This window comes from Dreissena polymorpha, chromosome 7 (genome assembly GCF_020536995.1).
Source record: "Dreissena polymorpha isolate Duluth1 chromosome 7, UMN_Dpol_1.0, whole genome shotgun sequence".
NCBI lineage: Eukaryota > Metazoa > Mollusca > Bivalvia > Myida > Dreissenidae > Dreissena > Dreissena polymorpha.
In genome coordinates this window covers 63525890-63543652 of record NC_068361.1, presented here as the reverse complement: position 1 = coordinate 63543652, position 17763 = coordinate 63525890, and the positions used below count along the sequence as shown (strand labels likewise).

The window sequence follows — 17763 nt, the reverse complement described above, 5'->3', positions numbered from 1 at the left end:
AATAGTAAAATGGTTTCTGGATGATAATTCAAAAATAATAAGGAACATTTTGAACAAACATGTGGAGTTGCACACGCTAACCTGACCATTCAAACATTTAACAATGGCATCTTTACTTTTCCACGAATAGATCAGGTGACAACAACAAAAGCAAAATAATCACAATAGGTTAAATAACAACAACAAATATGGGGAGATACAAATGTAGTAGACCAGGTTGCATGTCATATGTCGCTTATCACAGGCTAGATTGTACATACTGAGTTTGGGAATAGTCATTAAATATACGTCATGCTTGTTTTTTGTGGGATTGAAGAGCATTAAAGGTCTTTTTTTGCATGTGTTATTATGGATAGTGTGGTCAAGGTGTACAATGATACTAAAACTGAAAACAATATAAACTACTAGAAATGTATTCTTAGTACATGGATACCTCTACAATCCAACTTGTCCCACAACTGCACTAATGTCAAACAATTATGAACAAATATATGGAGTTGCACACGTTAACCTGACAATTATGTTACTGTAGAAGTATCCCTCTATTTGAGTAACGCTTCTCACAATTGAACAAATATCGTTTGGTTAAAGGGATTGTCACATAACTCTTCTTATGTAAAAAAAAATTAAAATATCAAGGTGCATAATTTCACATGGTGGGTAATGCTTTAAGATTAGTTCATCCCTCTATCAGCTGTACTCTGAGTTACTCACAACACAATTTTAAATGTGATTTCTTTGATTAACAGGGGCCATAACTCTGGGTATGTTGAAAAAAGACATATCAAACTATGCATGTGGGTAAAATTACACAATGATAAATATTTATGTAAAGTGTTAGTCCTCTTCTAGCAATACTGTTTATTTTACCCTCTACACATATTTTAAAATGTCATTTTTGTATAAATATTAGACATTACTACAATTATGATGAAAACAACAGAACAACTTATAGAGGTGCGGATTAGCTCACATGCCTGGTTACTGTACTTGTAAAGTTGCAGGAATACATGTTGAGTTATATACAGCACAGCTAACGTGGCACAAACATAATCCGTACGCGGCGGATCAAGTGAAAAGATATCCACCTACATGTACATACATGTATGTGTAGCGTAGAATTAATTACGCGCAACTGTTAATGTTTCTTTCGATTATCATTATTAAATTTGTAATCCGAAACACACTTCCGAACTTTAATGCTAATCGACCTTTGGCAAATTCTAGCGTCAAATAAACAGTGCTAAAATATCCTTTGTTTCATAAAAAGCGCGCGAAAATTATGCAGACATGTAGAACGTCGTTTGGAAAGTTTGGGTGTATTTTGTGTTGTATAAATACATGAACATCACGTCAGGCATAAATCGCGTGTTCAGTGGAAAAAAAAAACACCCCGATTAGACTTTATTTCATCATCTCTATAAATACCGTAATCGGTTGTGTATAAGGCGCACTTTTTTACCCCCAAATTTGATATAAAAAACTTGATGCGCGTTATGCACAACAACAGGCATGCCAAAACATTTTTTCCCTGTCAGTTACCCAGTTACGGTAACTCGGACCATTCTGTTCCCAGTCGATTCAACTGTCACTATGTTAATAATTGTATTATATTTACGATCTGAATATAGATTAACAAACGTTATAAAGTTAAAATTAATATTTTCTATCTTTTTCAGGTACGTACAGAGCATCGAAATCAAATAAATTTGAAGGAGATAATGAAAAACAAGGAAGCCATTTTTATTTAAATTTTATTGTTTATTCCCACAATATTATACCCTACTGTACTAGGGTTACACAATTTAATTGGGGCACTTGTCGATTTACAATAGTATGTCGGCAAGGCCTTTCCCGATATTGATGATTATTTTTATTGCTTTTCAAATGTGTTAATAAAATTGATGTTGTGTTTGTTCACACGTTTTCATACGTCTTGTCAAGATTTGAGTCACCTGTCAAGTTTTGTGTAGCTGGGCTATTATCAAAACATGCGAACCGGCAGACGGCATCACACCTCCACTGTTTAATTATCGCGTGTAATGTCAGTAATGGTGTTGAGAAGTTTGAGTCGTTAAAGTCACCTGTCAATTATACTGAGCAACTGAATGAGCAATAAACAACACTCTTCAACATGAATAAAAACTGCACATTTGCCATTTTTAATCATTATAAAAATTGTCATTAGACTTACCGTATCTTGAATAGCACTGCGATCGACAGAGAAAGAATCTTGAAATTGTCTTTGAATTGTCAGAATTTTTTAATTGTCAGTCACAATATTGACGTTTCGGACATAGACGGACGACCCTTATAAAGACGATCAAAGACAACAACAAAGGTCCTTTTCAGGACCGCGCATATTCTGGAAAGAATATTTTGCAAATTGTCAAACACAAATATATTTGTGTAATGTAACCTTACCATCTATATCGCATAGACGCTCGAAATAACGCGCGAGACCGGCAATGTAAATAAAACGATTTTCTGTTAGCCCATGGAGTATGGAACCGAATTTTTCCCAGTTTTTTTGCATCAAAAACTTTTTTTCCCGATTTTTTGCTTCAAAAAGTTGATGCGCGTTATACACAAATGCGCGTTATACACAACCGATTACGGTAGTAACAAATGCCAAAATGTATTTGATACTTAAGGAAATATCGAGAATGTTTGTGTATCGTAAATATTTACCAGCATTTGCTTTAAAACTGGAATATACGGGATTATCGGGTAATTAGTAGCGATATTAACTGTATAATATGAACAAAATAAAACGTGTTTATATACGCATATTCAAACAATAGTTATAATAAGCTGATAATTAACAAAACAACAAATATGTCGTCACCGTCTTGATTATTGATGTGGCTTCAAACTGCTAATTTTCTCAGCCTAAATTTAATAGCAAAATCAACATGCAATTAATTTATATGCTGGAGCCTTGACCACTTGTATGTGCGAAAACATAATTACGTGACCTTGTTTATGTGTGAAATACACTACTACATGCCTCGGCGGACAGATGCGAAGTTTCGCGGCGAAATGCGACTTGCCGCCGCATACTGACGCGGCTTCAATGACTGACGCGGCATCGACTCGTTTCTCCTTGGCGCCGCGGATCGCAAAATGCGTTTGATCCGCTTTGGCTGTACTGTATGACAGAAAAGTCACACAGATGGATGGAAAAGTGCAAATCTATATACCCCCATATTAAGCCCAAGAAGCGTTAAAATATTGTCCATGTATGTTTTTATTTGACACTTGATACTTGTTTGAAGCATTACATAATATCACTGACTATTCCTTGGTATGTACATGTATTAATTTTTTTATTTCAGCCAGTGCAGAAAAGTGACCCAGATTTCGGAGCTGACCAACTCGCAGCCCACTGGCCTGGAGGGGCTGTCAGTGGAGCTGGAAACTGTCCTGGTGGAAATTAAAACCCTGCAGATCAGTCAGGTGGCCAGCATTAAGTCATTGCAGAGAACATACAAGGAACATAGTGCAGTTATGATAGAACAAATGCGTGGCAATTTAAATACTGATATAGATGAATGTGATAATAATTCTGTGGGTAAATCAGGCGGAAATGAGCAATATTTAAAAGAAGAGATGTGTAGAAATGTTGTTTCTATCATGAATGAATTCGATAATATTACTGCGAAGGAACTTAACGAGATGAAAGATGAAGTTATAAGCATTAAACGGTCAGTAACAAGTTCTATTCATAAATGCACCAGTCTTCACAATGACTTGTCACAATTCCATGAAATTGTTCAGAAAATTGGAGATAATAAGGAGCTCTGCCTTATAGCCAGCATAAAATGTAAGCATATAATACAGCAGGCATTGACTCTGCTGGGAAAGTCAGGCAAGGTGTTAATTGTCCAGAGTAATACTAAGCACAATGTGAGAATACCAAGTGATTCACGTAAATGTCTTATCATAGGCATGTGTGTTCTGAGTGATGGGCAGGTGCTGGTTGCAGACAGGCGCAATAAGAGGTTCAAGCTGCTGAACCAGCAGTACCAGGTGGTGAGTCACTGTGGTGTGACTGAATATGTAAGGGACATGTGTCAGATCACACCCAGTGAGGTTGCAGTGGCTGTGGATGATTATAGCAACACACATAATGTCCAGTTTATTACAGTCACCCAGAGCCAGCTCACTTTTGGTAGGAAGCTTGAGTTACAACATGGATGTTATGGTATTGCCTGCCATCTGGGTGAACTGTTTATCTGCTCTGGTACTGCTCTGTTCAAGTACACACTATATGGCAAACAGCTCTGCAGACTCTATGAAGATAGGTCATCTGTTACAGGTAAGAATCATGGTGAATTCATCCTGATAACATTCGTATTATGTCTAGTCAAATTGTTTTATTTTAAATCCATACAATGACAAATTTGGGAATTTTTATCCACTAAATGAACCCAATAGGTATTTATTTTTTTAATCAACAAATATTGACCCATTAGGCCATTTTCTTATTATTTTGAAAAAACAATCTTATAAATTATAGTTATATACTTTGTGAGATGATAATAAAATCAAATTCAGATGTAATAGCAGAAAACCCGCTGATGTATTATAAAATGTTTGTTATTTAATTCAAATGTGCCCTTTGAATGCTACAGTACATTGTAGCCAAAACAAGATTCTGAAATATTGATTTATAAACATGAGTAGTGAAGTATTCAGTATGTGTATTTGTTTTCATCTGCGTAATTGTTTTGCTTCAATTCATATCTAACTCACCAGTCGCATTTCAACATGTCAAACGTTAACACAATAGCTCTGCTACTGAAGTTTATTGTCACGCTTAACTATTGAATCATTGAAATGTATGCATATATTTTAGATGTGTAAAGGCCTATTATAACAACATTTGCGTAATACAATATCACTGCAGTATGTTTAATAAGATTATTTAACATTGACAGTAATTCAATATCTTGATGTTACTCTGTTTTGCAGTAGTGAAGTGTGCTGTGAGTCCCACAGGGGACAGGCTGTACATCATCAGCAGATACAGGCAGCAGAAGCTTCTCACCCTGGCCAGGGATGGCACACTCCTGGCTACATACACATTCCCAGCACTAGAGTACCCACGTTGTCTACATGTGACCCCTGCAGGCCAGGTGCTGGTCTGTGGAGACTATTCCCAAAATGTACTACAGGTGGGCTGGAAGGGGAAGAGTAAGCTGGCCACTCTGGCTACAGGGAGGAGGGATGCAGTGTGGGACCCACGGTCAGTCTGCTACATTAGCACAACATCAACCATCATTGTGGGACAGGACTGGGACGACAACATCCTGGTGTTCAGAGTGGAATAGTGTGTACATGTATGTATTAGTTGTTGAAATTAGTGATTAGTATTTTAATTACAATGTGTTGTTTAGCATACGAACATAGTAGTGTGTGATGTTACAATACAACATTGTTTGTGTAGTTAAAGATACAAATAATTTATGTGCACATATTGTTATCTGATTATACAATGTGAGGGTTTTTGTTGGAACATTACATTTAATGCATATTATGTTATTGTTGTCATAACATTTGTGTAATTATGGTCCTAAAATTTAATTCTTGTAAACTTCGCATAAAAAAACAAAGCATTTCAACTGAAAATTTAATATTTGTACAAAGATGCACATGTACATAGCAACTGAGGCTATTTTTAGACTTTCATTTCTATAAAACATGCCATGTAAGAAATGTATATGGATGAATATTTTTTAAATAAATTATGAAATTGTTTAAGTAATCTTTGGAGGAGTATATATTGATATTTTACGCAATGTTTACAGAAAGGTAACACTTGATGTGAGATTTATTAATTTGCCATATTTTATGATGTTGAACATGTCTTATTGATTTTTATTACATTTACATAAATGTGTGTGAGTCCTAAATATACATACAAGAAATAAATCAAGCTATTCTGCTGCTCCAGTTGCTGCTGAGTCGGGACAACGATGCTGAGGATGTGGGGGACAAGCATGACGCAGAAGGTAAAAGAGACGCTTTGTCAGGCCTTTTCTTGGTCACTTTGGGAAAAAATGCAATTTTGGGATATTTTATTTGTTTCGTGCTAAAAGTCCATTGATTTGGGAAAACACATTTAATATAAGTATTTATAATACTTCAAATTATAGGAATAAAATCCTATTATAATAGTTATAAACTTTGTTAGATCTAATTGAAACATAATTGAGATAAGATTTTCATAAGGAACAGCATATAACACGCTTTGGGTATGGGTCCGTTTAACAGACCCATAAATACTCAAGGAAAAGCCCTGCTTGTGTATTTCCTGTTTATTAAGATGAGGTGGAAAAGAATGGTATGAATTAACAAAAGGTAAAATATCCTTTTAAATTGTTTGTTTATTGTAAAATCATATATATTCGTCTGCATGTTATTTCGTGGTTAAAAAAAGACTTTCATGGACGTGGTAGTTAATGCATGACTTTCTCAGTTTGAAAACAATAAATATGGAATTTGTGTAAGTTATTTTCCAGTGTGTTTGTATTTAATTTGTGGATCGTTCAACCCTTAAAATCAATAAAAAATAATGTCCCGCGAATAATAGTGTTTTTGCAGTGTATAAATAAGTGAAGTGGACGAGAATGATATGATATGATTTCACAGAAGGTAAAATGGCGTCTATTCTTGTGTATATCGTGTTTTCAGTACAACTTATTTTACTTGATGATCAATAACTCAAACCCTTCTCCAGCTCTATGCTTTCCAACTTACCGATACAGACACCTCAGAAACACAACACCGCAATAATTTCTGTCATCCCCATGCAGGCCTTGAGTTTTTGTAAAGCTGCGAGATATTTAATTAAACCTATTTGATTGGAATCTATTCCATCTAATGCCGTCTGTTTGCGAGGAGGTGTTAAGTTTTCATTGTGTATACAGTGTTGTTTTTTTAGTCATAACAGGCCCCATCACAAAGGAGCATGATTTACATAAAACCACCATTTTTTCACGGGATATTATGCGTTCTTGTTAGTTTCATGGAATAAATGCGTTTTGCTTCATGGAGTTAACGAGTATTGAAAAGTGTAAAGAAAAATAATTAAATTGGAAAATTTGTATGGGAAAATAATTAAAACAAGCAAATCCGTTGAATTGATAGCACATGCCAATATGCTTCTGGACACAAAAGTATTATATTTGACACTCAAAACAACAATATTTCAAGATACAAAGGGCCAAAACTCCATTATTAACAGATGGTGTACACTGCCATTTGGCGTGCATCATCCTCTTATCCATATATATTCATGTTTCAATAAAATCGGCCAAAGCACTTCAAAAATATGGCTCCGGACACACAAAAAGCATTTTCAAGATACAAAGGGCCATAACTCTATTATTAACTGATGGTGTACAATGCCATTTGGCGTGGATCATCCTCTTATCCATATGCATACTCATACCAAGTTTCAATGAAATCCGCCAAAGCACTTATGGCTCCGGACAGACGGGCGGACGGACGGAAAGACACAAAACAGTATCCCTCCGCCTATGGCAGGGGATAATAAAAAGTACAGAATCTCGTATTGAGCAACTCTAAACTCACAAATTCGCACTGAAAGAAGCTTAAACACGTTTAAATAATATTATATTTCTTCTACGATATAGCATATAAGATGTTTACAGTATATTTACTGTATTCTGTTATATAAGTTAATATTATTTGCTCTTGAAAGCCCTTTATAAATCTAAGCACCGACAATGGAAGCCATATGTCTTATCAGGCATTATTATAATAATTTTCATTGTTCAAACATTTCTACGTAAAAGATCAATCTGAAGTTTGGCATACACATTGAGGATAGATGAAAAATGATAAGGAAGTGCATATTTTTTGCGTTTTAAACAGTTCAGGTTGTCTTATAGGTTACATTATACCAAATAATAGTTTCATGTAGGGCTGTACTCTCTAAAAAAAATCATATTTTACTCGAAGCCATGTTTTACACTTTAGACTGGTGTTCTGGCTTTATCTTATGGATATATTGGAAGGGAAAGAAAAGGTGCTCACTGCTTAATCCCTGACATATGATAAAGTTAGAGACTTAAGTACAAGTTTGACCTGAAAACAGTTACATTGCACTAAAAAATGACCGGAAAATTTAAGGTGCAAAAGAAGTAGAGTTTGATTTGAGTAAAGTTAATGTTTGGTTTTAACATGACATATCTTTTTTATTGCTTAAATTGATTCAGCTTAGAATGAACTTTCAGAAAAAGTATGGTCATGGTGGTCTCTATGTTCTAAATGTTGCTTTTTTTTTCTCTTTAATTTGTCGCTTTTACATTGAATTATATAGGGAAATCATTTAGTATATTGTGGCCTTTAATTAATTTAGCTTACACTAACAAGGGAGAGAACTGTCAATATGTACCAGCAGTGAGTTGTTGCCATTAAATTGTTTCATATTTTATTAATTTGTAATATTTCTAACAACTTTTATGACATGATGGCTTACTTTGGAACTGTTGTCTAGTGTGAATTTAAACAGAGTTTAACACCAAAGACCTGTAATGGCATGGTAAAAATGGTGTGTGTGTTTTTGTAACTTTGGGAATACATTAATATGAAGTTGTTGCCTCCCATTTATTATTATCCCCCGCCATAGGTGGATAGATATTGTTTTGGCGTTGTCTGTCCGTCTGTCTTTCCGTCCGTCCATTCGTTCGGAGCCATATCTTGGAAGTGCTTTAGCGGATTGCATTGAAACTTGGTATGAGTATATATATTGATAAGAGAATGATGCACGCCAAACGGCATTGTACACCATATGTAAATAACAGAGTTATGGCCCTTTGTATTTTATTAAAAATGCTTTTTTGAGTGATAAATATAACACTTATGTGTCCAGAAGCATATTCGCCGGGATATCAATTGGACGAATTTGCTTGTTGAAACTTGTATTAACAGTAAAACCTCTGTTAAACAATTGTAAAAGTTAACCGATAATGATTATGAGTACAATAAACAATTTATTATTTTTAACTAGATGATTGTCCATTCTTTATTGCTGTTATGCAGGAAAAAAACTGGCTAAAATCATCAATGAGCCACACTGTGAAATAATAGGGCTTAATGCATGTGCTTAGATTGTAGTCCCAGATTAGCCGGTGCAGTCTGCACAGGCTACTTAGGGACAACAATTACCTCTTAAAGGTATGTTTGGTTGAAAATAAGTATCTTCTTTTGTGAACATCCAGTATCATCAGAAAGTGTCCTCCCTGATTTGCTTATGTGGATTTCACATGCTAATCTGGGATGAAAGCTTCTAATATTGATGAGCGGCAATTTGGCTTATAAAATTACACTGAAAGTTAAGTAAGAATAATATCTATTAATTTACAGGTTATTAAAGCATTAGCCAACACTTTTAATGTTTTAATACGAAATGGTTTAATTGCATTAATTTTCATTAATTGCTATTTAGGACAAGGCACCAATGAATGCAAAATTAGAAATTCAGATAATTATGTTTTGCTGTTGAAAACCTTCACATCCAATCAAGAGGCATATATGTAGTGTATTATACATTGTAATATAAAAATGTTTTACAAGTTCATATCCCCCACTCTAGTGTTGTTGTTTTCAGGAGAGCACCAGCATTGATATCGAGTTGGCCAACCAACAGCACCAGTCCGGCCTGCAGGAGCCCCAAAACAAAACGATCCTTGTCTTCCCCTGATCCCTAGCTCCTCCCACTGGACCTCCGGCTTCAAATGGTCAGCATCGTTACACAAGTCTGTTCTGCAATAAATCCTCAGCACGTCAAGTTTTCACGCGCTGTTATGAACAACCGAAATGTCTGTGTCGAGATTTCCCCAAGCAAGCCCGAGTAGTTTTGTTTAGCTCTAGTGCCCGAGTAGGATGAGTGTTACAGAAGCGAGATGTATAGCAGTACTTATGGTAACGCTAACAGTTAACGCTAACAGTTAGTTCTCGCTGTGGACATCATGAAGAATCTCACGAAGGATTAAACGTTGAATAATTTGTTTAATTCTTTATAAGACAGCTATATATTCAGCGAGGAACGGGAGCAAATCAAGGAACAATCGAGACGATTCATTCAGAAGAATATCTGCTGTAGATAGTTAGGACAGTAGTAGCGTTACGGACTGTCCTCAGCGCACAATATATTCATGTGGTGCACCTCAGACGCAAATTCCCCCCATTATTAAAAACAAGTTGCTAAAAGTAAACACGTCCGGTTTTGCACTCCGAGCCCAAACAGCATCGCATTGAATTGAGACTAAAGGAGGCTTAAAAACATGACACCAGTTTTGTTGTAAGGTACGCCCTTCGACTCTCAACCCGAAGTTTATCAGAACTCAAACTTGGCCCTTAACAATATCTGCGAAGCCAGCATATCAGCTCAGCTTCTGAGCTTCAGGTGAGACCTTACAGTGTTATTAATTTTGTCAAAGATTGGGCCTAAATTCAGCCCCATCCCTCAAAAACTCTATACAAAAAATAATATTTAATACTGGTTAAAATTTACAATGCAATATTTGCCAAAAAAAGTGTTTGATAGGTTGCAACAATGAGTTACTTGCCTTATTAAGCTGTATAAGTTGAAACTTAGTACAATTAAAATACAAATAAAAAATTCTAAATTGTTAAGTATTTGTGTTCATGTATAATTGATTATGATCTAATATGATTTTTATTTAAATTAGAAACCGGATGTTTGCAAAGACAAAATCACTATACTGCTTTCATATCTTTATGCACACACTTTCAACGCCAGTGACTAAACTTTACATCTAAGGTCTGTCTTACAAAAACAATGGCATAAATGTAGACATCAACTAGTATCGATTCAATATCACGTACATATAATAGATTTAACCATAATAGGCTATAATTACTAGTATAATGGCCCCTGGTAGCAAGACAGAGTATCATATACTTATTTCACCATAGACTTTCATCTGTTTTTGCATTTCTGTCTAATCCATAGGCAATACGTGTTTGATCAAGTACTCATATACTTACAGTATTGTGTCTTATGACTTGTTGTATTGTCTATTGCAAGTTGTTTAGTCTCCCGTAATATGTTGTGCACATTTAAATATGTACAGTCTCATATTTTAAGTTGTTCAGTGTCATGTTAAAAGTTGTATTGTTTTACAGTTAAAGTTGCCGAGTATCAAATTAAAAATTATGTAGTCTTTCATTTTAAGTTGTTACGTAGGCTTATTTGGGCAGACACTTTGTGCACAATTTATAAAGCCCTGTTTTCTCGGTATGAGGCTCAAAGTAAATCCCCCTACAGTCTGTTACAGAGTTGTACAAGATGATACCAGGTGATCCTTGTTATGGGAAAAGGGTGCTTAATGCATGTTATGTACCATCCACAGATTAGCCTGTGCAGTGCGCACTCTGAATTATCAGGGATAATGCTTTCCATTTTTGAGGAAATTTTCGCTTTAAAGAAATTATTTCTAAACAAAAATCATGTCTTGGTGGAAAGTGTAGTCTCAAGTTAGCCTGTGTGGACTGCACAGGCAAATGTGGTCCTATACATATTCATTAAGCCCAGTTGTCCTGAATATGGCTCAAGTTTAGTCTGCTTCCAGTCTGTTGGTATTTGTAAATTCTGATTAGAACAAATATGGTATAAAACCACAATGACTGAAAACTGGTAATTTAGACATCAGTGTACATATAAATGCAAATTTAACATACATATTGAGCAATTCTAATAGTAGCTCACAATTTCCCAATTTAACATAGTTTGCCATTTTAAGATTTGGCTACTCATTTTTTCACAAAATTGAAAATTTTGAGCTGTATTTTGTTCACAAAATATCATATCAAACACAGTTAATGTTTAAAATAACTTGGACAAAATATTGTTTTGTTATTGGTAACTTTGAAAGTATAGATTTATAGGCGTCAACAAAGTACAGGCAAACTAGTATTGTAATATGATAGTTATTAAGGGCAAATGGCCTGTAACATAATTTTTACTTCAAGGTGTATGTGAAAAAAAGCCTTTTCTTTCCATCTTTATAAAGTACACGTAATAGGCACTTTCTTATATGCAAGTGGACTAATAAAATGAGCACTGAAACTGAACATTTCAACAAAAACGCATGTCAAAGAATATATTTTGATTGGATTTTTGCTATTAAGTTCCATGCATTTAAAAAGACCTATAATTCCCAAATTAAAAGATAGAATTTTCCCGATGTTTGATATTATTACGCTAATTTTCCTCATTGGTGTGGTACAGATACTTTTGTCAATTTGGCAAAAAAATTGCTGGTGTATTAATAATTTACTATTTCAAAAGACTTCATATTGGTTTTCTCAATGTTACAGCAACTGCTAAGCACAGAAGACAACGGAGTAGTGAAAGGCTCAGCCAAATCAAAGTCCAGTGATGTGAGGGTGACACAGCCTTTCCATGTCCTTGTATTGCAACATGAAGGACATTTTAGCTGAAACTAACAAGGGATAGAACTGTAGATCTGCACCAGCAGTGAGTTGTTGCCCTTCAGTTGTTTAATGTTATATTTATTATTTTATGTCTTACAACTTACATGTTGATTGACTTTAAAACTGTTTTCTAGTGTGAATTTAAACATATTTTAACCATCAAAGATCTGTAAAGGCATGGTAAAATAAAATGTGTGTGTGTTTTTTTTGCAACGTTGGTGAGACATTAATATTATTTTTAAATATTAATATTAATTAATATTATAGGTCGCTGTGGTGTAATGGATATGGTGTCCGCCTAGCGACCGGGAGGTCACGGGTTCGATCCCCACCGTGGGAGCGTTCTTTAGATCTTCCCCAAAGACACCAAGTACTGGTTCTAGGCCCAGGAAACGGACTCGAGAGCGTTTTTATATAAGCCTTAGGCTTTCGATGCAATCGAGCTAAAATAAATAGGTTTAAACCAAATATTAATATTGTTGCCTCTCATTTATTGAAATATATATTAACAATAAAACATATCTAATGGCATTTTAAAAGTAATGTGATAAATAGAATAAGTACAATTAAAAAATATAAAATTTTAAACCAGATGGTTTTCCTTCTTTTTGTTATGCAGCAAAAAATTGGCTAATAGATAAATAAGCTGTGATGTGGAAAAATGGGGCCTAATGCATGTGCTTAAATTAGTGTCACAGATTAGCCTGTGCAGTCCACACAGGCTAATCATGGACAACACTTTCCTCTTAAAGGTATTTTTCATTGAACAAATAATCCTCTTTATGAAAATCCAGTCTAGTCAGAAAGTACCCTCCCTTATTAGCTTATGTGAATTTCACATGCTAATCTGGGACGACACTTTCTGACATTAGTGATCCGCATATTGGCTTATGAAAATACATCTCTGAAAATGGAGTAAAGATAATAGATATAAATGTACAGATAAGTATAGCATTAGCCAACACTTTTCTTGTTTTAATACAAAATGACTTAATTGTATTTATTTTTATGCTATTAAAAACAAGGAACCAATAAAATGCCAGATTAGAAATTCATGTTGTTGAAAACCTTCACAACCTGTCAAGAGGCATAGTTTGTTATAGATATAGATAATAATATAATTTGTTACAAGTTCCTATCACCCACTGTGTTGTTGTTGTTTTCAGCAGAGCACCAGCATTGATATCGAGTTGGCCCAGCAACCGCACGAGTCCCGCCTGCAGGAGCCCCAGTCCAGAACGACCCTTCCCCTACCCTGACTTCTAACTCCTCCCCCTTGACCTCCTGACTCAAAAAGTCAGCATCGTTGAATAACTCCGTTCTGCAGAAAATTCTGAGCATGATTCTGGTCTGAACAAACACAATGCCCACGTCAAGTTGTCCACACATAAGCCTGGGTAGTTCTGTTAAGCTAGAGTTCCGCGTGGGCCTGAGAGGGACGAGTTTTACAAACACGAAAAGTTATAGCTGTTGTTATGGTAACGCTCACAGTCAGTTGTTGCTGTTGGACATCACAACAAATATCCTGAAGAATAAAAAGTTCAATAACTTGTTCCAATCTTTATGGGACAAACAGAAATTGGACGGGAGAAAATCAAGGAACAATAAAAGCGTAAGCTTTCCTAGTGGGATGCTTCTGCTGTTGATAGTTTGGACGACAATAGGGTTACGGACTGCCCCAGATTGTCCTCTCAGCGGCCAAAATATCATAATAGAACAGACTTTTGGCAATGTTACCGACAAAGAAAGGCAGTAATGACTTGGTTGTGAATACCCAGAGCACGATACATCCATGCTGACACAAAAAGGCAGTAATGACTTGGTGGTGAAAACCCAGTGAACGCTACATCCTTGCTGACAAAGAAATGCAGTAATGACTTGGTTGTGAATACCCAGAGCATGCTACATCCATGCTGACACAGAAAGGCAGTAATGACTATGCTGTGAACACCCAGAGCAAGATATATCCATGCTGACACAGAAAGGAAGTAATGACTATGCTGTGAACACCCAGAGCAAGATATATCCATGCTGACACAAAAAGGCAGTGATGACTATGCTGTGAACACCCAGAGCAAGCTACATCCATGCTGACACAGAAAGGAAGTAATGACTATGATGTAAACACCCAGAGCACAATACATCCATGCTGACACAGAAAGGCAGTAATGACTATGCTGTGAACACCCAGAGCACGCTACATCCATGCTGACACAGAAAGGAAGTAATGACTATGCTGTGAACACCCAGAGCAAGATATATCCATGCTGACACAGAAAGGCAGTAATGATTATGCTGTGAACTCCCAGAGCAAGATAAATCCATGCTGACACAGAAAGGCAGTAATGACTACGCTGTGAACACCCAGAGCACAATACATCCATGCTGACACAGAAAGGCAGTAATGACTTGGTTGTAAACACCCAGAGCACAATACATCAATGTTGACTCAGAAAGGCAGTAATGACTTGGTTGTGAACACAGAACACGATACACCCATGCTGACACAGAAAGGCAGTAATTACTTGGCTGTGAACACAGAGCACATTACATCCATGCGGAAACAGAAAGGCAGTCATGACTATGCTGTGAACACCCAGAGCACGATAAATCCATGCTGACACAGAAAGACAGTAAAGACTTGGTTGTAAACACCCAGAGCACAATACATCCATGATGACACAGAAAGGCAGTAAAGACCTTGTTGTAAACATTAAGAGATCCATACATCCATGGGGTGTGCCACAGCCCGAATTACGCCCACTATTGTGAACAAGGTGCTTAAAGTGAACATGTCTGGTTTTGGTATGAGGACTTAGCACTCCAAGCCTAAAAGGCCTCGCATTGAATTGATGCAAGAGAAGGCTTTGAAAAATAACAGCAGTTTTGTTGTGTGGTCCAGTACGCCCTTCGACTCTCAACCTGAAGAAAGCAGAACTCAAACTCGGCTCTTATCAATATCAGCAAGGCCAGCATGTCATATCAGCTTCTTGAGCTTCAGGTGAGACCTTACGTGTTAATTATTTTGTTGAAATAGGGGCCGAAATTCAGCCCAATTCTCATCTCAAAAAGTCTATATCCATGATTACTGGCTTAAGTTCTCAATTCATGGTTTCCTGGAAGAAAAAGAATGTTTTGATAGGTTGCAACATTGAATTAATCAGAACTCAAATTCAGCCTTTGGCAATATCCCGAGGCCAGCATATCAGCTCAGCTTCTTGAGCTTCAGGTAAGATCATACAGTGTTATTCATTTTGTCGAAATTGGGGCCAAAATTGAGTCCCATTCCTAATCTTAAACAGTTTATTTTTTCCATAATTACTGGCTAAAGTTCTCAATTCAAGATTTGACCCCAAACAATGTTTTAATAGGTTACAAATTGAGTTTGTTTCCTTATGCAGCTCTATAAGTTGAACCTTTGTGCAATTATCTTGATAGCACTTATTCTATTTTTTTAAATTATGTTTAGCAAAATTTACAACCATTTTCCCAATTAAATTCAAAACACTATGATTTTTTACGAATTGTCCCAATCCAAAAATGGTTGAAATAAACTCTGCACAAAGCTAGTCCCTAGTTATAGCACATATAAAAGTTTTTTATCAGAATAACAGGCGAAGTTTAGGGGGGAATATAGGAGTGAACTTGTCTGTCGGTCTTTCGGCCTGTCTGTCGGTCCGTATTAAGTGTCCGCTCTCTAATTCAAATAGTTTTCATCCGATCTTCACCAAACTTGGTCAGAAGTTGTATCTACATGATGTCTAGGCCAAGTTCGAACATGGGCCTAGTCGGGTTAAAAACTAGGGCACGGGGTCACTTGGTGCGTTTTTAACATTCTGCATGTTGTCCGCTTTCTAAGTCAAGTAGTTTTCATCCAATCCTCACCAAACTTGGTCACAAGTTTTTTCTAAATGATCTCTAGGACAAGTTTGAACATGGCCCATTTCGGGCCTTAAAAACTAGGTCACCGGGTCACTTTGTGCATTTTTAACATTCAGCATGTTGTCCGCTCTCTAATTCAAGTAGTTTACATCCGATCTTCACCAAACTTGGTCTGAAGTTTTATGGAGATGATCTTAAGGCCAAGTTAGAACATGGGCCTTTCTGGGTGAAAAACTAGGTCAAGGGGTCACTTAGTGCATTTTAAAAATTGAGCATGGTGCCCGCTGTTTTTGTGAAGACGACATGCAAAATATTATGTATCAATGGGGCTTGTGGGGGTATTCGTCACATCTGTGACAAAGCTCTAGTTTGCTTATTTCACTAAGTTTAATTACTATTTTGAACTCACATCTATTGTTTCTTATTAAATGTCATACAGTTGTATTGTCTCACATTTAAAGTTGTTAAGTCTCAGGTATAAGTCATAAACTGTCACATTTAAAGGTGTGCAGACTCACACTTAAATACTAGTACGTAGATTGTAACATTTAAAGTTGTGTTGTCTCACATTTTAAATTGCTGAGTATCACATTTAAAATTATGTAGTCTCAAATTTAAAGTTCTATAGTCACACAATTAAAGGTGTACTATCTCACATTCTAAATTGCTCAAGTTATGCCTGTTTTTGATTTACAAAAAATAAATACACAACACATGTATAACACCTTGCTACAAAACCAAAAATTCCAATTTCAAGTTGGTGCGCGTAAAAATTGATTCTACGTTATTAAGAAATTCAGCACGAAGACATCTTGCGTCAGACTACCAAGCCTCCTATCAATATCTCCTCCCATGTTGGCTTCATCAACACTTCCAACAGAGCCTTGGTGAGTTCGACTTCCGTCTCAGCATGGATGTCGCTTAGCAACAATTGGATGATGGGCGTCGACAAATTAGGCCGGACAAGTCGCTCAAACTGAAACGATCTGATCCAACAGGTAGAGCAGGCATTGCGTGACACATCCGTTAATGTGACTGACCTCATTATGTTGTTCTCGAATAATGTGAACCTTAGGCCTGGAGAGCAGTTTGCGATTGACGCCATTCAACAACAGTTGTTGTTGGCAATTCTCGGGTTTGGGGTGGCGACTTCGGCGTCAGGACTCGCTCCATCTCTGTCCATGGCCCAGTCGCAGCAGCAGCAACAAGAAAAATAAGTAGTATCTTAGGGGTGTTCTGGGATATGGGGCTTCATGTTTGTGCTTAAAGTGTCATCCCAGATTAGCCTGTGCAGACTGCACATACATAAAGTCCTATTAAAGTGTCATAGTCTTATTAAAGTGTCATCTCAGATTAGCCTGTGCAGACTGCACATACATTAAGCCC

General features: G+C 36.3%; 1 protein-coding gene across 7 annotated transcripts in view; it reads left to right on the top strand.

Moving 5' to 3' along the window:
• The window catches only part of LOC127840125 (uncharacterized), a 49564-nt gene that overhangs the window by 24972 nt on the left and 6829 nt on the right, over positions 1 to 17763 (top strand). For 5 of the 7 annotated variants that reach the window (XM_052368599.1, XM_052368595.1, XM_052368601.1 and 2 more), the window contains exons 2-8: positions 3339 to 4321; positions 4978 to 5345; positions 5960 to 6017; positions 9644 to 10441; positions 12379 to 12538; positions 13662 to 15496; positions 17170 to 17375. In XM_052368599.1, the coding sequence (XP_052224559.1) occupies positions 3339 to 4321; positions 4978 to 5336 (1342 nt within the window). In that variant the 3' untranslated portion in view covers positions 5337 to 5345; positions 5960 to 6017; positions 9644 to 10441; ... (1 more) ...; positions 13662 to 15496; positions 17170 to 17375. Of the gene's footprint in view, positions 1 to 3338; positions 4322 to 4977; positions 5346 to 5959; positions 6018 to 9643; positions 10442 to 12378; positions 12539 to 13661; positions 15497 to 17169; positions 17595 to 17763 lie in introns of all 7 variants that reach the window. The other 2 variants (XM_052368597.1, XM_052368596.1) reach the window with 2 other exon arrangements.